This window comes from Onychostoma macrolepis, chromosome 23 (genome assembly GCF_012432095.1).
Source record: "Onychostoma macrolepis isolate SWU-2019 chromosome 23, ASM1243209v1, whole genome shotgun sequence".
Classification (NCBI taxonomy): Eukaryota; Metazoa; Chordata; class Actinopteri; order Cypriniformes; family Cyprinidae; genus Onychostoma; species Onychostoma macrolepis.
Window position 1 is genome coordinate 11,139,274 of NC_081177.1, and position 23,691 is coordinate 11,162,964.

At 36.8% G+C, this 23,691-nt stretch overlaps 1 protein-coding gene across 15 annotated transcripts in view; it reads left to right on the forward strand.

The window, feature by feature from the left end:
- Positions 1 to 10,990: 10,990 nt before the first annotated feature.
- Positions 10,991 to 23,691, forward strand: part of eya4 (EYA transcriptional coactivator and phosphatase 4) — a 34,598-nt gene continuing 21,897 nt past the window's right edge. For 6 of the 15 annotated variants that reach the window (XM_058763619.1, XM_058763620.1, XM_058763621.1 and 3 more), the window contains exons 1-2: positions 10,995 to 11,449; positions 15,984 to 16,055. In XM_058763619.1, the coding sequence (XP_058619602.1) occupies positions 16,023 to 16,055 (33 nt within the window). In that variant the 5' untranslated portion in view covers positions 10,995 to 11,449; positions 15,984 to 16,022. Of the gene's footprint in view, positions 11,450 to 15,983; positions 16,056 to 23,691 lie in introns of all 15 variants that reach the window. The other 9 variants (XM_058763617.1, XM_058763616.1, XM_058763622.1 and 6 more) reach the window with 5 other exon arrangements.

Here is a 23,691-nt window from a genome sequence, read left to right on the forward strand (position 1 = left end):
TGCAGCCTAGTTTGGCACATAACTAAAATATATCACCAAAATCAAATGTAATGAGAAATATGTTTCATATTTGGAAAGTATCTGTTTACAATGACTTGTTCTGATGTATAATCCACTGTATCTAATCTAATATTCAAATGGCCATCAGTATTTACTGCTTGCACTCTACTTTTTAGGTTTGAACATCTGTATTAAGTTCAAATGAACATGGAAGTGTCTACAGAACTGTGAATATGAGTATCCAATGTTATAAAAATATGTTAAGATATAAAATGTAACTCCATTTACTTTCTATAATACAAATTTCATTCTATAATACAATGTTTTATATATATATATATATATATGTGTGTGTGTGTGTGTGTGTATAAAATATATAATTTTGTTTCAGAACACTTATTTAACTACCTGTTTACTTAAAATAAAACATTAGAGTGTGGGTGTATGTTATTTGCAGCCATATTTCCATTGTCTGGTGGTTTCTAGCTTCAGGCGTTGGTATGGCTTATTCTGTCCCATTTCCAAGTCTTCGTTTCACTCGCTCTTTCTCTTTTGTTTCTGTTCTTTTCTTTTCTGTGAAGCTGTCTGTTTTTGGGACGGGCCAGGCTGAAAGGAGTTTTTTTTAATCAGATCATTTACTAAGAGAAACTAGAGACGTTCAGGGACCTGTGTTTGCCAGAGACACACCGGAGGATTACGGTATGACCCCCCAGGGACGCTCACAAATGTGCACACAAACACACACCTACATTCTTAAACAGGCACGAATACAAATGTGCACAATCAGGAATAAATGTGCTGAAACACAATATTTATAACAATGAGGTTTCTGAGATTATGGTGATATCATTTGAAGGAGAGAAAGATACACAACAGACAAACATCCCTTATAAGCAGCGGCATACATATTGTCTCTCACACACCTGGTGTCCCTGTCCGTACCTGTGAGTGTGCTTAGCAGCTGTTGAGGCAGTCAGAGCCAGGATGTCCTGCACTACAGATGGTGCAAGCGTGGTTGAATAAATATAAGTAATGATTTATTACATTTAATTGTATGAATTTGGTCAGAAGCCTGAAGTATTCATGAGTGAGAGGTTATCTCTCTCTATGCTTTTTAAATCCTGAATTTTGAAGTGATGCCAAGTACAAATACTCAGACTGTGTGAGCGTGTATGTGTGTGTGGGTGAAGGGGACGGGATCATTTTACCCCAAAAATGTGGCAGCTACACAAAAGCATCCCATCCGGCTGGACCTGAGGGACCAGAGGAGGGAGGGGTTGCCACGGCGATGGCAGAATCCAGGAAACTCGAGATGACATAAAAGAATGCATTAACAGAGACAGAGAGAGAGAGAAAAAGAGAGAGAGAGGTAATTCCAAGAGGGCAAAAAGAGGTAAAACAAGTTAATCATTTTGAACTGCTGTATGAATGAGTGCATGATTTGTGTGTGTGTGTATGTGTTCATTGTTTGTGCCTGGGATCCCTTGTTTTTTGGGCGTGTTTGTACGTCAGGTGTAACATTACTTTAGACCAATTCTGAGCTGTTCGCAGCACGTAATCAAAAAAAATCAACATTATAGTTATAGATGCAGTGTATGTGATATGTGACTTCTATTAATTAAAATGTATTAGAAAGGCACGGATTGTTATCAACTTCAATATGCATTGTCATCAACTTTAATCTGTTTCTTGTGACTGACAAGTATTGCTGTTGTCTCTTATATATTCTAAAAGGAAACAGCTCGTTTTAAGCTCTTTGTGTGAATAGCACTTATTGCTTATGTACAACTACAAATCTGAATATTGATAAAGGGATAATTCACCCAAAAATGAAAATTGTGTCATCATTTACTCACCTTTGCATCGTTATAAACCTGTATGACTTCCTTTCTTCTGTGGAACACTTTTTTTTTTGTCCATTCATTGAACATCATCGGGGTCTAATGTTGTTCAGACTCCCAGTGTTTTTCAAAATATCTTCTTTTTGTGTTCTGCATAAGAAAGAATGTCATACAGACAGTGTCGGCGAGAAACTAGTTACGGTTACGGTGTTCTGGTTACACGTTATATGTACTTACTATTATAATAACAATAAATTATGCACAATTACATGCAAGTAACCCTAAAACAAACCCTAATCCTAACCCTAACCATAAAGTAAGTACAGTTAGTTAATCAATATTACTCAATACTTAAATGTATAATTACACTGCAACAAGGACACCTTAAAATAAAGCGTAACCCTAGTTACATGTAACAGAGTTATATAATTTTATTACAAAATAAATTTAACTAATCTGTTATAGTTACTGAGAAAAATGTGTAATTAGTTATTTATGAAAATGTTAACAGTTACAAAGGGGGTTACATCTGAACATCTTCACACACACATAGAGATTTGATTGATTGATTTCTTAAATTGCATTGACTGATTTATAATATGAGACACCAATTTTTCAGGAGATTAGGACAGAATAGAACACAATCTCATTCAATAACTTTTTTTTTTTTTTTATTTGGGTTGATTTATATGCTTTTATTTTTCCAAGGCATTGTTAGATGCCAGTGTTTCCTGTCATAGCTTTGCAAAGATTTGATTTCAAAAACAGTATCAAAGCTATTAAACTATATTTTATGATTTGAAATCAACATTTAACCTCAGAACGATCTCAAAGTAAAAAGAGGTGCTGAAGTCTGATTTTGTAAAAAGTAACCAGTTGCATTACTTTAAAAAAGTAATTGAAATAGTTACACTGCTTATTACGTTTTAAATTTTAAATATGGCATCTTGTAATCTGTAAGCTATTATTTTTCCAAAGTAACCTTCCCAACACTGCGTACAGATTTGGAATGACATGAAGGTTAATAAATGATGACAGAATTTTCATGTTTGGATGAACTAACCCTTGAAGTCATAGACATACCACTTGCTGCAGGACATAATCTTCATAAAATTTAATAATAATAAAATGTACCGTTTTTTATTTTATTTTTTAATTCTCACTCACAAACACACAGGCATAAAAGAAACTGGAGCTTCAGTTAGCTAATGAAAAAATCATTAGCACTCCCTTGATAGCATAAGCCTTGACCCCTTGAATCAAGGATATGGATTGGTCCTTGTCAGCCAGGTTCAGGTCACACTTGTTCAGTTGCAGCCTTAAAGCAGCGAGGGCATTATTTGAAATATGAGCCTGTGCATCGACTGCCTCACTGGGGTTAAAACAGCCAACTCTGTCATTATTAGAACACTTGACCATCACAGTGGCCTTTAGATCACAATTAGCTCTTTTTTATGTTAAGCTTAAATGGCTTGTGTAAGTGTGGTTAAACCACCCTTACATTTGAATAGTGAAGGCTTTCATATTTTTATATTTTCATATAACAGATTTTGCACTCCCTCATTTACCAAAATATTGTTAAGTTATTACACGCATTTGGCAATAATTAATTATCCATTTGTTGTAACCTAAAGAACTAAAATGTATTCTAGTGAATTCGTTTGTTCAGACTGTTTATTTCAGTGAACTCAAGTGGTTCAAAATATGATTCACTAATTTATTACGTCAACACTCATTCTGTTCTCTGGAGTCTCCCACTTAAAAATGACAAAATATCCATGGCAGCCATAATTTCCACCAAAATATGAAAAAGTCACTACAGTTCTTGCTTTTACTGTAATTTTTTTTTTTTTTTTATGATGAATAACAAGTTTTTATAAATAACAATAACTGTATAAGCAATGGTATTTTAAAGGAAAATGTGATTTCATGGTCTATTTTTGGTGAGGTTTTTTGGTGGTAAAATACATTTTAGTTAAATACTGCTTTTATTACAATTTTTATTAGTTCCCATCTAAAGTTATTTATCCAAATTTTTCTTTACAGTCAAGCGACATGCAAATCTTGAATCATTTAAAAAAGATCTGTTTCAAAATAACAATCGGACATCACTAGTTTGTAGTTAAGGTTATCAGTCAAATCAGTGGACAGCGTACCACAAAAGTGTTTGTCCAGCGGTCTGCTCCTCTGATGACAGAGTGACTCCCTCTCTGGTTTGTGTGTCAATGCTGGCGCCAATGCTGGGGGGATTGGTTTTGTGTATGTATGCGTGTTTAGATATATGTGTGCAAGTCAGGGAGAGGGCAGTATGGGTTTTTGTATTTGAAATGGTAAATTAGCAGATTCCAACCCTCCCAGTAAATCCTTCCCTTTGCTTAAATCTTAATGTCATCGTAAATTAAAGGGTTGATATCCTCCGTTTCACATTCTTTTTTTTTTTTTTTTTTGTCTCTTGATCTTTATGTTTCTCTTACTGTTTCATACACACACACAAACACACCCACACACATGAAACACAGGAAATGAATTCAGGTGTCAGAGTCCAGCAGGGTTGGTTGGTAGACGGTGACTAGTTAAACAATGGGTCGGTCAAAGAGAGTTACAGATCTCTGAAGATGCTTCTATTACCATTATTAAACAAAGACAGATAACCAGTGATCCTAATTAGTTTCCAACAACACAGCTGTGTGCTCATCAGTTTAAAGTGGTTCCTCACAGCTCAGAACAAATTCATTCTGTGCATTTTGCATAAATTGATGCTTTGGAACTTTCAAAAATGAAAGAAAACGTGCAGTTTTGATCATTGTAAATGAAAGTTGCATGTACCTGAAGTAGCAACATATATATATTGTGACGTACAACTGAGTAAAATCATGGGTCAAAAACATGTTAAAGAATGAATCATTCACAACTTTAAATTACTTTTCATTTTTGTGGTGCAAGAAAGGATATCCAAGAGCCACATGTGCAAACTAAAAAAAAAAAAAAAGATTGTACCAAAGATCAAATGGTTATTTAAAATGTGTCCATAGAAGGACCACCAAAAATATAAAATGAGCTGGTAATTGTTCTAATGCAACGATGTTATTTCAGATTTAGTAATTCATGCACGTTACATATTAGGATCCTGTCACATTATTTTGTGGGCCTGAGTTGAGGAGGTATAATTAGAAAGTGATATTTGAGAGGCATTTCCAATATATGCTCAGTAAATGTGCATAATCTGATATGGTTTAAAGTGCCTCAAAGATCTCGCCAAAGTCAGATCCGTGTTCTAGGAGTGGGAGTCATGAGTTTGATTCTGGCTCGTTTTGTGTATTAATCCCAATTTGACTGTCACCCCATAATTTCCTATCATCTCTGTAAAGCCGACCACCACCAAAAAGAGATCTTTGAAATTGCACAATGTCCCTCTAGGCTGTCCCGACTTTAAAAAGTATGTAAAGTTTCAGTTCGTTTCAGGGTAATTCAGAAGAAGAGCCAAGTTACTTCCATTTTGGACAAGTTTGACTTCCTTGTAAAAAAAAGTGTAAAACGGGAAAGGTGAGTTGTATTAACCCCTTGTCAAGAGAGTGAGTGAACATGAAACATCTGGAGAAGTCTTTTGAAAGTTTTGATTAACTAAAAAAAATAGTTTTGCTGTGTTGATTAATCAGAGCACAATTTAATGCTGTTTATACTTAATGTTATATATAATCGTGATTCACAGTTTCCCACTTTGTGCAGCTAAAAAGCCAGTAAGACATACAAAAGCTGATCATGATATAGCTGAATCCAAGATTTGTGCAATCAGTGTCCTTGTACGTTTCAGTCAGACTGATTTATTGAGGGTTCTGGCTTTGTCTTAATTTGGTGTCTCAAGACTCTCGCCGGCCTCGTAATTGTCAATTTAATTTCACAGTGACATGTCACAAATTTTTTACGGTCATATTTGCAGGTGCAGGTCATTGGTATGAAATGTGGGTTTTTGTTGTTTTTTTCTGAGCTGGTCGGGCAGACCTGTTCTCTGTCACTGCCAGCACTGAACTCTGAAGTTGAGAGTAATTGGGGACCTTTCAAACATGAGGTCATTAGCAGTGGAGATATACCACACCTAGAATCAAAATGAAAACATTTCTGTTGATATTCATGGTGGAAGTTTATAATTAAAACTCGGAAGGCTAATTAGTTGGATTATTAAGGCATGTTGAAGGAATGTGCCTCTAATGGAAAATAGAAACATGTGAACTGCTCTGTTTTCTCACTCTTTCATGCAGTTATTTTCTGATCATCTCTCTGCTAATATAACCCTCAGTGTTTATTTCCCCTCATGCTCTCATTAGCAATGAAAACATTGTGCATGCTTTTACTCGCAGATCTTGGACAGAAGAGCATTGTATGTGTTTGTAAGTTCTATCAGGGATTCCAGAAAGAGGCAGAGTTTGAGATCAGCAAGTCCCATATTATCCTTAGAGATGGTCATTGTTGCCAGGATGTCGAAACCAGGGCCGCAGTCTCAAAGCATGCTGGGAGTTGCATGCATTCCACTGTATCCACATCATTTTGGGGGTTGCGGGTAAGATGGGTTCACTGTCTGATCATGACTCATTGGTTAACAAATCATCTAATTCACTTTCAGTTTTTTAGCTCTTCACCATGACTGCTCATAAACTTTAAATTGTGGTAGCCCACTAATTTGTATATACTGTGAGGACACGCACATGCTGACTTCAGTCACCAGAGAATAAGTCAGTAGTCAGACACAAACTCTATTGGCAGCCAAAGATGTGGTTTTGTTCAGTTCACCAGACTAACATAGTGGAATGCATTCATATCAGTCATTAAAATGGCAGTATACAGATGTTGGATAATTTCTTCTCCACCTACACAAAGATACTAATGCTTTATGAAGACATCATTCTCTAGTCTATAACCTTTCTGCTACCTTTCCAGAGACATATAAAAATTGCCAGTGTAATTCCAGAGTCTGAGGGTTTCTTCCAGTCGCAGATGACCAGTCAGGATCCAGTCTGGCATGAAGGAATGATTTGGAGTGCTGCTGAGCCATGGAGGTATGTTACTAATTCACCTTATTATACAGTACATTATTGACTACTCATTGAGTCACAGTCTGACTCTAAACCAAGAAAATTTCCTGCTGAAAAGACCACATTGGCTCCACACTGTGACTGAAATGGTCACAAAAGCAACAAAAAATTAAATAGTTGTGACTAGATTTATGTGGTTTTGTCAGATATCATGTTAGTGTGCACACCAGTGTTTCATGCATGTTGCAATGAACACAGTGCAAGCTGTGATATCCGATTGGCAAACAAACGACTTGCTCAGTGAGTATACAATCAGTCAAAAGTTTGGAATGATTAGGAATTTTTAAATGTTTTTGAAAGATGTCTCTTATGCTCACTAAAGCTGCATTTATTTGATCAAAAGATAGTAAAAACACCAATTAAAATAAATAAATGCCGCTTTGGCGAGCATAAGAGATTACTTTCAAACACTTTAACAAAAAAAATAATTATTCCAAACTTTTCACCTGTAATGTGAATATAAATATAGTGGTACATTCTAAAATAAAATCCAGTAATAAAGTTGAAACAGCTGTAATGTAATCTTTGTTTAGGAATAAGACTGTAAGCTGATTGTCATGTTGGAACCATATTCTGAACAACCAGCTTGAGAATGTAAATTTGGCAAATGAAAGTCAACCGGCTTGTAAATGTTTTACTTTAGAAGCCAATGGCTCCCTTGTCATTTTTTTTTTTTTGGGGTCCGGAGCTCTGCTGCATCTTTAAGGTACATGTCAAGCTCTTTATTCATTTAGCACTAAGCTTGCCTTGTGATACTTTAATGGAAAGTCCATGTGTCCATGAGAGAGAGAGAGAGGTTCTTTAGGTCCAGCCGACATGCTGAGTTAATGGAAGTAATCCTACACCCTAATGAAATAACAATGGTGCTGGACAGGACACACACGCACACAGACACAGACACACAGACACAATTCCTCTCTGTCACTCTCCTTCCCCTATGTCTCTCTCTCTCTCTCTCTCTCTCTCTCTGTCTAGCTGTTCGGATATGATGTGCCCTCTAAACTGAGATTATGTGCAACTGTAGATCATGCATCGCCGCTGTGACCTCCAGACAGCGCATAGTCACATATAAAATAGTTTAATTGCCGGCACAGACTTTATTTCCACATTTCTGTTAGTTTAGGGAGGATGGTGAAAGTCTTTAAGTGATTTGACCTTTGCCCTTTTAGTCAATAATACCAAATTTGATAAAAAAGATTGTTTGTCTGTGTGTTATTTGTTTGCTGCCTTCTTAATGAAGGATGAAGTGCTTCAGTGGGATTTAAAGCCTGGCAAATAAAACTCTGCTCTGTTAGTTCCAAATATTTATGATTAGACCCAGAGTATCCAGTCTCTGCAAAAAACAGAAGTCAGAGAGTACACAAACACACAAAAACACACTCTCCCACATGTACATAGACATGTCGGCTTATTTTCAAACTGACACTTACAATAAATGAGTCAAACGGAAACATATGCATTGTACTGTATGTGGAAATGTCATGAACAATTTCCAGAGGCAACTTCACTCTCTCTCTTACATGCAAAGACACATGGAACCTGATACCAAGACGTCTACATCAGCGACAATTCTAAAATAACAAACATGTCAGAAGTATTTCTGTCACACTCTCTTCTGCTCTCTCTGCCTCTGCTGATTGTTTCTGACCTGCTGAATTCACTCTGTAAGTGCTTCGGATCGTGAGCGTATTTTCTGTGCTCCTTTCTTCAGGTATTAGCAGAATTTATGAGGTGTTAAATATTTCCTTTGTTCCCCGAGCAGGCAGCTGCTGGAACCATCAGAGCCCACACGGCCAGGCCGAGTTCATTAGCCTGCTTAAGGAGCCTGTCTCTGGGGCTCAGTGACCACAGTCCTCCCCTGCCTCCCTTCTCTACACTTATCAAGAGTACGGTTACAGCACTTGAAATACTAATGAAATATCTATTAAATAATGTCTTTTCATTACAGTCCGCCATTGATGCATGAATCACTGTTGAAAATGCAGAGGAGAACTACTGCACGGTCAAGCTACAGTACATCAATTACACTCGAATAACAGACACTGGCACTTTACAAATGAGACTTAGACAGCATGTTTGCAGAGCACCAACAAGCCTTTAGAGATGATAAACACTCATATTTAATTATACAAAGTTAATCACCGTCACCACAGAGACTTCAATAAATGTCCACCTGCTGCTCTCCGTGCTACAACTTGGCATAAATTTTAGTTCATTGACTATTTAGCCATTAACATTAGAAACATGAAAATCTGGTCATCATTTATACATCTTCATGTTCTTCCAAACGTGAATGCTTGGCTTCTTCTGTGGAACACAAAAGAAGTTGATTGAAATTTATTTTTTTGCTCACCATTGTTCTGATTGGCCGCAATGTTTCTATCATTCATCAGCTAAAAAAAAAAAAAAAAAAAGTTCAGAAAAGTGTTCTTTATCGTTATCAACCTTAATATGAACAGGCTTTTAGACTTTGAGTATACCAATTGAGCAGTATGGATTAATTTTCTTTGAAGAACAGCTAAAACATTGTTCAAAACACATATTTTTGTGGTCCACAAACGACAAAGCCATAAGAGTTTGCACAACATGTGGGTGAATAAATAATGACAGAATTTTCATTTTTGTGTACACTACTTCTTAAATCGCTATAAAAAAAAAACAATGTGAGACCGCAGATGAAGATTTCATGCTGCACTTATTGTTTTTCATGCACTTATTGCGCAATATATGGGCAACATGGGCCTATGTGTGCTGTGGGGGAGGGGGGGCATAAACCGTGCGTCTTCACGCCAGCGTGCCAGATGCAACCCCATTCGCGCCCCTCTCGGTGTATTTTTATTCTTTGTTTGACAGGCATCTTCTGGTTCTACCGCGTCAGCACAGTGCAGTGTGCAGCCAAAAGTTTTGCACAGGTCTATAAATAAGACCCCGCTGAGCGCATGCTAGCCCCCCGCCCCAAAAAGCACGGCCTGCCTGCACTTGCTCTTAAAGACCTTTGTACTGATTTAATTTCATTCTTTTAATTAGTAGCTTTCAATCATCCAGTTCCTTTGAACAGACTTTTGATTCCACTAAACTGCGCTTAAATACAAAGCGCTTTTAAAATGACATAAGCAGAGGTGTGTGCTGGTCTCCCTCGTGTTTTGAGAGAGTGGGGAAATATTGTTTCTTTCCTGATGTTTATGGAGCCAAATTCTCATGCAGCATGTGGAGTTAAGCCTGCGGATCAACAGCAGCCCCCTGCTAGTTACATTCCACTCAACAGCATGAAATTCTTGTTTTCTTTCTGTAACAGTGTGTCAGTCAAATGCAGCCCAACGTGGCCCTCAGGAGCATCATTTTTCAGTGCTTGAGGAGGAGTCTGGCTAATATAGCAGTAATCGCTGAGTACATTCAAGCGGCGATTTACTTCATAGTGGAGCTTTATTGCTTTCTGTTGCAGTCTTTTAGTCTTTCTTCTTCTCTCATTGCATTTCTTTGATGCAAACTACAGATTTAGAGGTCAGTTGTAAAAAAAAAAAAAAGCTATTACTTGTCCACAGTCTCTTCACTCTCTGATGTGTATGGCTCTAAAACCTATTCTTAGACTCCAAATATTTTTTGCTATTTTTTTTTTTCTGCACAAGATTCACAAAGACTACCTGGCCATTTTGTAAAAAAAAAAAATTCCAGGCCAATTTGTGGCTAAGGGTGCAAGTTCTCAAAGTCAGTTAACTGCAACCATACAAGCATTAGTAACTTCCATGCAACTTGTGACGTTTTCCTGTTTCTTTCTTACAGCTGGCTGAATTTCAGCGTGACTTTTTCCACCCTCGTGTTAGGACATGTTTTTAAATATTTGACTGAATAAACCTGAGCTATTTTAGTGGTTTGGCTGCTCTAAGTGTTGATAAATGTTAATTAGAGGAGCTCTCTTTTCTCGCGGAAGTGGAAGTCCAATACGAGAGTGAATCTGATCCCAAGACAAGGGTTTGACTTGGTTGTTGTTGTGTGGTGGTGGTAAATAAAACTATGCTGATCACTCGAACGAAACTATTAATAAGAGCCTCATCCTGGCCCTTGTGCTGTGCCCCATTACTGGCTTGGGTGCGAGCCAACAGCAGCACCCCGCATGGCAGCTGCGCGCATGCGCATCAATGAGCGCTCTCGCTCCGCCGCTGCAAGAGAACTTTAATAATGAAGTAGACCACGGAGTGCGCGTGTGCTCACGTTAACTTCAGGAGCGTAAATTAAAGGTGAAAACACGGCTAGTGCAAGTCAGCGCTCCTCGGAGTTTGGGTTATAGTGGTGATCTGTCGGTTGGAGCGTTTCGCTCCGGTGCGGCCGGTGCAGCTCTCATGAACTTAGGGAGGACTTCCCCGCGAGCTTCACTGACAGCGCGTGCACTAACTGGCGCGAGCTGTTCCTCGCGCTTCACGCAGCTCGACCACTTGAATATTTTTGGATGAGCATGTCAATAGAGTGAATGCGAACGGACCTTCTGGAGAGTTTGGAAATCGTAGCAACGCACAACTCATAAGAGTAAGTACCCATTTTGAATAGCCATAAAATAGCGTTTTTTTTTCTTGTCTTGGAAAAGTTTAAAAGTTTTGCTGAATATTTTATGTAGCAGTTTACAAGCCTAAGAGCAGTTTGTTGGAGCACCTGCTCACGCCTGATACTTTAACGTGATTTAAACGTCTGAGAAAATTGGTGTTCATAAAAGGTGAACTAAATTTGAAATTATAGCTCAGACAGTAATTTCTGCATTACGCATTAGACCACCTATAAAACCTATGGCTCTATTTTTTTTATTTTTACCAATTATCACTTATCACAAAATGTCAACATACGAAAAGAAAAGTGCTGCCTGAAAATGATTAAATAGTCAAAGTGGTTCAAAAGTGACAACTTTTCATTGTACCTTTTGACCTTTTTTTTTTTTTTTTTGATTAAGATGATCAAGAAAATCGATTTTAAAGGTTGAAAACTCGAGAAATGACAAAGTTAAATGGATGGGGAAAATGTTAGGACAGTGATGCCTTTTACAGTGTTAGCACACTATAACGTTCACTATCCTCGATTACATGGATTTACATTAATCTGTCTCAAACTGAGTTACAGAAGCGCAGCATATTTGGCTTTATTTTTTTCTTCTTTGATATTATTGTAGGCTACTTTATGGACGAAGTACAGTGATTATATTCACAAGTGGTCTTTTGAACAGTAGACTAACAGTAGATTTATTTATTGTGATTTTTTTTCATCGAAAGCCTACTGAGTAGCCTAGTGGTTCTGAGTTTGTTGGGTGATTCCCGTATCCGTTTGAATCGCGAGTCCATGTCCGTTTCCCCATGCACGTGGAGTTTGTGTTTGTATTTGATACGGAGGAAACGGGAATATCATCCCGACACTGAAGCCGCTTCACTGCGCGTTGGCCATTGGTCGCTTTCTCGCGCTGTCGATAGCAGCTCGAGCCGATACCGGAGAAGGAGACCGGATTAGATTACACACTTAACACGAAATAATTCACAACACACAGGTCGCTCTGGTGGCTGGTAATAAGATGGAGTGTACTAGCCAACAATTACATAAGAGAACATCAGTGACCTCCTCTTTGGCCATCTTCAGGCCTCAAATTTTGGGGAAAAACTCGAGACTGTTTTACATCTATTTTTAAAGATTGTAGGACACTTTGGTTGACGGATTTACGAGGCACAGTTTTGGATTTAATGCTGGGACATCATTTTAAACGCTTTTTTTTTGTCTAAGTAGATTGTAGAGTCTCTAGATGAAATCTGATAATAGCCTTTGATTTGATCACATACAGTTCTCTTTAGTGGATGAATAATTAAATTGCAAAAAAAAAAAAAAAAAACTCAGTGTTTTTTCTTAAAAACAAGAAAATGAATCCTGAATGTTATTTGGAGAGTTACACAGAGTTACAGAGTGTTTGTTATTTTGAGACGGAATGATCTTCTCTAATTGGACCGTTTACAATCTCCAGAATCTCCTTGTTTGACTCAATCAAATGTTTTGGTCTGGGACAGTTGTTACATATAAGTGGCTTTTGATTTGAAAATGTGTGTGTTGACAGAAGGGACATAAATTTCAGCTCAATGGTTCAGTTACATGGTTAGTGTAATGTGTAAATAGGTCTTGATGCATTACTGCTTTCGTCAGCCATATTGAATTTATGTTGTCATTAGCCTAATTTAAAAAAAATAAAAAATATTAAAAACATTTGACAAAGAGGGTAGTCATGTAGAATTATGGGTAAGGGTTAAAGGTTACCCATGGTGATTTGGATGTAACATCACACCCTGAATGTTAAAAATGTATTTTCAAGATCTGTGCACTTGGATGCCATTTTATATTTCACAACAGTTAACGACAACAACTAGCCTAACTATGCAGTTAATCCAGTAGCCTAAACAGTAAAATAAATAAAATAATAATACATAGGTTTTGTCAGGAAAGTAGGCCTACACTCTTAAAAATTAAGGTTCTTGGTTATATGTGGCATCTAAAGTATCAAAAAAAAAATTTCACTACGTACAGTTCCTGAGTTGAGCTGTGGTTCTTTGGAAAAGAAACCCTATCTTGCACAGACTGGTTCTCTGAAGAATTAAAAGGCTCTTTAGCTGGAACCTTTTGGAAGATAGAAGTTTCTCACGTGGTGGAGGAGAAAACATTTAGGCAATGACATTAAAGCTGAGGCCTGTCTATATAAATAAAATAGTGAAATCCGCTGTAATAACAATGAATAATGAGTCTAATACATTCATTTAAAACAAAAGACAAGCTCTTTTGCTCAATTGAAAACCATTTGTTCCCGGTCCAGCTTGTTTATTAATAGGCGATGTGTTTTGACAATGGAGTGAGCGCTGATGATTTAAAGGGAGGAAAACGAAAGCTTTGGCGTATTTGGCTTTCCTGTGCGTTGCGCTCGTGCCGTGGCTCTGTCGAATCGCGCGCAGAATGCCGCGCCACTAAACGCTCCGCGTGCTTTCTTGACAATAGCAGTAAAGCGCGTTGGCGCGCTTTGTTATTTTGAGACGGAATGATCTTCTCTAATTGGACCGTTTACAATCTCCAGAATGTTTCCTTATATATTGTTTTACTTGTTTGACTCAATCAAATGTTTTGGTCTGGGACAGTTGTTACATATCAGTGGCTTTTGATTTGAAAATGTGTGTGTTGACAGAAGGGACATAAATTTTAGCTCAATGGTTCAGTTACATGGTTAGTGTAATGTGTCTTCTGCTGGCTGTCCGTCTGTTCATTTTGTGTGTGTGTGTGTGTGCGCGTGCGTGTGTGCGTGCGCCAGGATATAGAACAGTGTGTGTGTGTGTGTATGAGGACAGTAGGCTCAGAGGGCACTGAGTGATAACAGTAAAAATCAATGCTGCTCAGCTCATTCCCCCGCCTGAGCATTAAAGGCTAGAATTTCAGAACACAGCTTCACCAAGCAAATGAAAAATTCAAATGATCTGCTCTTCAAACTGTGCCCTTCAACTCTCTTTCTCTCCCTTCCATTTACACACGCACACACACACACACACGTCTGGTTTGCTATCCTTGTGGGGACTCTCCATAGGCGTAATGCTTTTTCTACTGTACAGACCGTATATTCTATTGCCCTACACCTAAACCTACCCCTTACAGGAAACTTTCTGCATTTTTAGATTTTCAAAACCTTTATTCTGTGTGATTCATTAGCTTGTTTACCCGTGGGGACCTCAATTTAGGTCCTCACCGTGACACGAGTCCTCATGAGTCTGTGTGTATTCAGGTTTAAGTCCCCACCAGAATAGAAAAACAGGTACACGACATACACACACACACACACAAGCTTGTATACAGTGCATATGCTTGTGGGGACTTCCCATTTACATCCTTTGTTCTTAGTATAGGTCATTGTAATGGATATAGGCTACCACAAACTAAAGCATTTTCCCAAACAGAAGCATCATGACCATTCAAACGGATCCTTCAGGTTTTTGAGCAAAGTCAAAAATTGTTTCAATGAAGAAAGAAACAGGTGTTTGTCTAATGATTTGACAGAAATCTTCAATATAACATAAATTTGGGTAGTTCAACTGAGTTGCATACAACAAGAATGCATGCTGATCACAGGCTGTCATGTTAAAAAGCAGTTTTGCTTCGGTCATTAAAAAAACATTATATATACTTTAAGCATTAGAACACTGGTTTCCTTTCATGCTAAACAAAAATAGCATTTCTAGATTTTAATTCAAGATTTTATTTGGTCAATTTATGAATCTTTTCTTTGTGCATTTCCATAAGAAGGATTTGTTCCTCTAGCTATTCCTAGCTTTAAAATGCATAGTAACGTTCGTTTAGTGATTTAATCATTTTTGAATCCAATATAGCCAGTTAATTTCAATGTTAATTAATTAATTTATTTACAGTTTGTTGTTCTGGAGATATGTAAACAAATTTGATGTTAAAAATACAGCAAATCGCAGACAGGTTTGTAAACCACAGGTCTGGTACCTGCAGCAGGACAGAAAATAAACCCATTCTCCTCGTCCTGGGGCTTTCAAGGTCTTACAAAGAGTTTTTGAATAAAAGTGCTTTTCATTACTGAGGCCTCAGGAGGTTTCAAAGCAATTTACAGAAGTTTCAAGCTTTTACGTGACAGGGGAAGGATGGGAAGAGAGAAAGATAAAGATGGAGGCTGGGATGGGGGTGGAAGAGGCTTCAACGGGGGACTCAAAATCATAGATGTTTTTAGTGACTACTGCCATACTAGCATCACCGTGACCTGGACAGCTTGGTTTTTTGTGTGTACTATATGGGTGCATTTGTGTGTGTGTGTGTGTTACATTGATTACATTTCTCCCAACCCATTGTTTAATGTTTACTTCTGTAAATTATATTTACTTCAGCCTAGCTGGCTATGATACAGTGAAGTTACCAGACTTCTTCCTTCCCCTCCTACACGCATATACCCACAGACACAAAGGGAGAGAGAGAGACAGAAACGAGAGAGGGATGCCTATGAATTCTATTGTGTTCATGGCGATTTTAAAGCATCCTTCATTTGCAGGTGTCTGAACTGTAGTCGAGGGGAGTGGAAGTTCAACTGATGGAGAATACACAGGAGCTGAATGAACAGAGCGTAAGTGAACTACAACACACACATTATGGCTTTAAGATTATCTTCTTCTCTTTCATTGTCTGTGTACTCAATTCATCACTCCACTAATTCAGAATTGGCCAGTGTATTGTGCAGTATAATTTAAAGAGTATGTATGTGTTGTATATTTGGATATGTGTGGATAAAATCCCATCCAGCTGACTCTCTGTACCAGTGATTCTCAATCAGGGGTGTGCAGATCCCAGGAGGTACTTGGGAAGATATTGATTTTGCTTTGTTGAACCTATCCATTTTATTTTGAATGAAAGTGCAGGCGTGATGATTTGTAAATTGAAGGTTTGTAGGTTTGTAGCGCAAATAGTTTTACCATTTACTGCACTGTTATTCTTTTAGTTATTTACATCTAGCAGCTAATGAATCAAAAATCTTTCCCATTCACAGGAAAGCGCTTACGTCCACATCAAAAATAAGGAATTATTATAAATATTTGAAGACTGATAGCTGCTGAAAATTCAGCTTTGCCAGCACAGGAATAAAGTACATTAAAACATTTTTAGAGCTGACAAACGATTAATCGCGATTAATCGCATCCAAAATAAAAGTTTTTGTTTACAATATATATGTGTGTGTACTGTGTATATTTATTATGTATATATAAAGACACACACACATACAGCATATATTTTGTTAAATATTTACATGTATTTACATGTGTATATTTATATTCATATAAATTATATCTTATATAAATATATTTAATGTATAAAAAAGTAACATTTTTCTTAAATATATTAATGAATGTGTGTATATTTATATATACATAATAAATATACACAGTACACACACATATATTATGTAAACAAAAACTTTTATTTTGGATGCGATTAATCACGATTAATCATTTGACAGCACAATTTTTTTTTAAGGTATCATTGATAGAAATTGACAGGGACAGTCTTTTTATGTGTGTTTAGCCTATATGTTTCTTAAGGATGTTTGTAGGTTTCTTTTGTTTCAATACAAATGTTATGTATTCACATACTGGCGTTGAATTTGTTTCTCGAGAAAGTTTTTCCAAAATTGCCCATAGACCATAGATAATAGTCCCTTTTAAGTAAAATGAATGATAACGCTGAATGATTTCCAGTAAAGAATCAGTTAAGGAACACATTTCTGGTTTAGTTTTACTGTCTTGTGGTATCTAAGGCAAAAAAAAAAAAAAAAGGTTGAGAAACATTGGTCTATACTACGTGATAATTGAAAAGTTTGATCGTGCAGTTTGAAGTGTGAGAGTGTTTGTGTACATGAATGAGTGTGTGTGCAGAAAGGCCACCCAGGTGTGTACTGAGCAGCATTAGGTCTTTAATACACAACAGATGTGAGCTGAAGTGTCGAGCACAGTAGCCATATGGCCACCATGAGTCACATACGCACACATAGTGACAGTACAACACACCATTTCGGCCTGTTTTCAATGCGTTTGTGTTACGAGACAGTCTAATAATTGTGTTTTGTGGAAAAAAGCTTCTTTAAAATATTATTCCAATAGCATTCGATTAATGATTAAAACAGTCCTGCAGATGTGTTGCAACATCTCGTGCTTGTGCTTTTCATACGCGTGCATGAGCGCTCTGGAAAAGACAGACAGGCGTCCATAATCCAGATGAGGACAGATACTGATCTGGGGTGTTTGGGGTAATGGAAGGAGAGGAAGAGGGAGATTGAGGTGTGGGTGGAGGAGGAGGTGGGGGGTATTTTGTGACTCAGGGGATCAATGCTTTTGGTTCTGGAGGAAAATAGCAGAGGAGTAAAATGAAAAGGGGGGTGTAGCTGCAGTCTTTTCCTCTGGTGCAGTCTGTGCCCCAGAGCCCCAGAGCAGAGACCACAGACAGAGAGAGAGGACTCAGGTTACACACACTCACACACACACCTACAGAGAGGGAGGAAGAGGGGACGAGGCAGAGAGAGGAGAACAGAAAGCACGGCTTCACATTCACATATTTACACCTCTCAATTTAAGTGTAATCAGCAAATAACCACTAACAACAGACAGTACAGGGTCTGTTGTAAGCTGTTAAACCGACGCAGTAATATTTATGAATCTTTTGTACTGTGAAAAGAAGTAGGTCTTGCTTTATAGCAAAACAAGCACCCTGTCTTTAACGTCAAAACAAACAGCAACTGAAACAAAGATATGAACTGAAGTTTGGCGTTTTGCTGACGTGAAAAGGCTTGTTATAGGTTTTTCTTTTTAAACTCGTTACAAAATTCTCATGTTACTGATGGTTATTGGTTATTTACACCTGTTGCTTGTCTTTTACACTGTAAATCGACTCGCACCTCACTTGAGTTAGCAGTCCTAATTCACTTGTTCTGGCCATGTGTAGAAGATACACATACATTTAAAACGTATCACATTTAATAGCTTTGTAACCTAGTGTAGCAAGTGGTGCTTTATGTACAATGAATGAAGATATTTCAAGTTTGGGTATTGGGGTTTGAAAAGGATGATTAAACACAAATTAAGCTCTATAATTTCAGAAAATACAGTACCGTTCAAAGGTTTGGGGTCAGTATTTTTTTTCTTCATTTAGCAAGCACTTAATTGATACTAAAAGGCTTTTAAATATATATATATATATTTTTTTTTTTCAGCACATTGATAATAAAATAAAATGTTTTTGAGCACCAAATGAGCATGTTTGAATAATTTCTTAAGGATCATGTGACACTGAAGACTGGGGTAATGGCTTCTGAAAATTCAGCTTTGCCATCACAGGAATAAATTACATTTTAAAATATATTCACATAGAAAACAGTTTTTTTAATTGTAATAATATGACTGTTTTTACTGTATTATTGATCAGATAAATGCAGCCTTGTTGAGCTTAAGAGACTTTAAAATGCATTAAAAAAAAATCCAATCCTAAACTTCTGATGCTAAAATAATTGTGACTTGTCCCTCAGTTTGAGAACGAAACAACAACAACAAAAAAAATAAAAATAAAATTGCATTGACAGCATACAGTGCAAGTCTATAAAACAGCTGTTGTAAGTTGTCCCATAGACTTCCACTGTAAGTGCATAGCTGTTAAGTTTTCGTCAAGATCCTTCCAGATCTTGTTTTAATACGAATGTTAGGTATTCCAGTACTGACATTGAGTTTGATGAGACTAAATTGTATCCAATCACGTTTGAATCAGTACAAGCTGTCAAAACAAAGCTGCAGGTTTGAGCAGACTGTATTCGTTCCTGAAGCTGGATGTAGATGATGTTTTTACAGTCACGCAGAGTCATTGATTAATAAACACAGAGATTATTTGATGGTTCTCTTAAAACTGCATTAAGTTGTGGAGTACAATGGCACTAATGTGCACAATGATGGTCCTTGTGTGCAGTTTTGGGTTGAGTCTTTCTGACAGCTTTGGGTCCAGCCTGAGCACATTATTTAACAAGCACATCGACATCTGGGAAGCAATTCATCATTTAATTAAATGCTCCTGAAACCTGGCCTTTCGTTAATGAGATTAATTTAAATAATTAACGAAAAGCTGACACAAGCACAAGAACTCATGAATAATTAAGCAGCATTTTTTTCTGCTGCAATCAGAGGGGAAGGGAGCACTTTAATGCTAGAGTGCTTTTTTATATAAAGTTTCAGCTCATTTCTTAAGATGATACACACACACACTCCAATGCGCACGTATAGAAACTTGTGTGTGTGTAAACACTCTGGTTGCTGTACAAAGATACATGAATCAATGAGCCAGTGGAAGAGAAAGACAGCGTCACTCACATAGTTGCACACACACACACACACACACACACACACACACTTACTCATTCAAAGTTGCGAAGGTGTGTCTGTCTATAGGGCTTGGCCTGGTGTCCAGTTTCCCTCTGACCCCTTTCCCCTGGCGGAATATAGGCTACCTTTCCAATTTCATACACCAGGTTGACATGCAAACGGAGCAGTCCAACATATGGGCTGCTGCCGTAACTGGTCATTTTAGTGAATCGGATTGATCAAAAACATATTTGTTCGAGAACGCTGCTGTATGACTGACTATGACTGTATTTTTATACTTCTCTGACTGATATGACAGTTTTAAACAGATACTAGCGTGTAATGGAGGCCTCGTCCTAAAATTTGCTTTTACTAATGACATTGCAGAAATGCATTGTTTGTATTCAGTCATTTTTAAATGTATTTTAATATATTAACTCAGTGTTCACTAACAGGAGGTCACTGAAATAAAAATACTAGTATTTGGCTGGTCATGTGATCTCAACATGTCTGCATCCATGAAGTGACCCACTCCATGCACAATAAAAACGCTTTCAGTGGTATAAAGTGACAAGAAAATTGATATATAAACATTTTACAATCAGAAATTGCTAGTAAATTTAACAAACAGTAAGTAGCACATTGAATTAAATGTGAAATTTGAAGTGAATTTTGAAGACTGAAATGGTTGTAAAATATCCTCCAATAATCTTTTGTTTATAACTTTGAAAAATTATTTTACTGATATACTGGTAAAACTATAATAATTTTGCATGTAACGTAATTAATAAAGAAACATTTAGAAGATTCAGCAATTTTTGTGGATGGATTGTACCAAATAAATATATGTGCATTAGCTATGTGTAAATTATATGTAGAGAGAGAATTTTATTGCATGTACTACCATGTTACATTTTGACTGTATTTACATAAATTATATAAAATCAGTGTTGTTGGCGTGAATTTATTAGTTTCTAATTGAGAACAAGGATGTTGAATGGACTGATCCAGAGGAACAGGTTTCGTGTGTGTGCTCGTTCTAATTTTAGTTTCTATTTCTTATTTTCAGTGTCCGCAGGGAGTTTGAATGTTCTCAGAAAATATAACAGCATAAACTACTGTCACCTGATCAGAATACCCTGAAAAACATGCATGTTGTGTGTGTGCGCATTACATATAGCCCTTAGCCCTGTCACACACTCTCTGTTCTTTTCTATTTCCTTTTTCTTCTTCTCTATGCCTTCCCTACCTTTAGAGAAGAGCGTTTCAGGGAGGGGACACATCAGATAATCTTACACCTCCCAGGGGCATATGCTGAAATGTGTGTGTGTGTGTGTGTCAGTGTGTGTGTGTGTTGGTGGGCGGAGGGGTGGGGGCACAGGTAACAATGTATTTTACATGAAAGGAAGAGTATAAAGTTACAGCGCTGATAACCATAATACTGAAAGCACAAAAAAAGAACAAGAAAAGGGGGACTGTTTTCTGTGTGTTGGTGCGTGCGTGTGTGTGTGAAGCATCTATCCCTGTAAGCAGGCCTGGAATCTGCATATAGAAGTGAACAGAAATGCTCTTGCATTCTTGTTTGTTAAATGTTTTGGCTACATTTAAAATGTGGAAACAAATTTCTCTCAAAAATTGCTAGTAAATTTCACAACTACTTACAAATACTTCACATATAAGCACCAGCCTAAACTGGTTTTCTTGTCTTAGCTGGTCTCTTAACCTGGTCATGGTGGTCTGTTTACTGTTTTAGAGGAATCTTGGCCACATTTCACCTGGTTAGGCCAGGAGACCATCTTCAACAAGCTCAACACAGTAATGTTTTGCACCATATACTATAATTTTTGGCAAAAATATTTGTTCATGAATATATGAATAAATATTATATCTGTATAATTGCCAATTGCAATTTTTTTTATAAATAAAACCGAACAAAAAAATGTAATATATACAGTGCTGGGTAGTAATTTATTACATGTAATCTGAATTACATAATCAGATTGAAAAAATTAATTAATTAAATTACTTTTTTATGGATTATATGATAACATATTCACACAATGGCAGTAAATTATTTAAAATTCATTCATTCTCCCTAATTTTTCTTCTTTTTTATCTTTTACAGTTACTTTTCAAAGAATCCTACTGTCTGTCATACCATTTAGACTTGACTATATTCACAATACGGAATGGTCATGTAAATGTCATAAATAAATTTGCTATTCATGCTTCTAAATTTTGGGGGAAAACAATATGTATGAGATGGTTATGAAATGTATTATAGATTATGAATGGTAAGTTTAAAACAAGTTAGATAAAAAGTAACCTAAAAGTTACCTAAAATGAGTAACCTAGATTACGTTACTAACTACAATTTTTATCATGTAATATACGGATTACAATTTGTAGGTAATCCACCCAGCATGGAATATATATATATATATATATATTCTATATATATAATATTTTGTGGTAGGACCATTGAAAATGTTGTCAGTGCAAGTAAAAATTAAATAGCCAAGAGAAAAAAATCTTTATTGAGACAATCTTAAACCAGTCAAGACTGGCAAAGCAGCTTGGGCTGGTTTAAGATTTTTTTTTCTTTTCAGCAGGGTGACCTTTGCTTGTTGCTTTTCGAACCGCCTGCCAAAGAATTACTAATTTCACTTCATAAATCTATAAACGGCATACAGTTAAACAGTCTTAGATCATTGTTCACCAGCAGGCCTCATTGGGAGCTGGATCCTGCTGGGCTGCTCTCAAACGCGCTATTAACTGCTCTTAGAGCACAGATGCTGCTGGACAAGGAAGTAGTTACAGTCCGAGAGAGATTTACAGTAGGCTTAGAGCAGCGTACGATCGACCGATCACCTGCTGTCCCTGGATGTGTCAGGCTAATTTGAGGAGACCATAATGGGTGGGTCCGTACTCAGCACAAATCAAAACCCAGAACCAGAGAGATGAGCCTAAACCACAGGCACTTTTCTGAGAGGAGCCTTAATGCTCCAAGGTCATTTGTCGAATCGGCATTTACACTGCTGTTTAAAAGTTTGGGGTCAGTAAGATATGTTTTTTGTAAGAAGTTATACTTTTATTCAGCAAGGATGCATTATATTGATCAAAAGTGATAGTAAAGACATTTATAACATAAATGCTGTTCTTTACAAATGTATATGCATCAAAAAATCCTGAAAATGCATCTTTGTTTCCACCAAAATATAAGCTGTTTTCAACATTGATAATAATAGGAAATGTTTCTTGAGCAACAAATCAGTATATTAGAATGATTTCTGAAGGATCATGTAATATTGAAGACTAGAGTTATAATGCTGAAAATTCAGCTTTGCCATCACAGGAATAAATTGCATTTTAAAATATATTCAAATAGAAAACAGTTATTTTAAATGAATGATATTTCAAAGTATTACTGTTTTATTGTATTTTTAAAGCTGCAGTCCGTAACTTTTTTTGGTTAAAAATGATCCAAAATCAATATTTGAGCAAGTACATAACCAGCCAGTGTTCAAAACTATCACCTTACTTTAGCCTGATTCACAAAGGTTAGTTTATAATAATGTTTTCTAATTTGAGTGGTACGGGTAGGTTTTCACAGGAAATTCGAGCATGACACTGCATCATTACGTCACATCTGTAAACATAAAGAAGTTGTCCCGGCTACTAGGCTATCACATGTGAGGATCCTGCAGGTGACTGATCATTTTGACTCAGCATTTTGACGGCAGATTGTAATCCAGAAAGGATTATGTGTTTATGAAACACATGTGAATGAAATTAAATTATATTCCAGTTTTAAATGTGCTTCTGATTACAGATGAAATGGAATTACACAAGAAAACCAGTTTGAAGGGA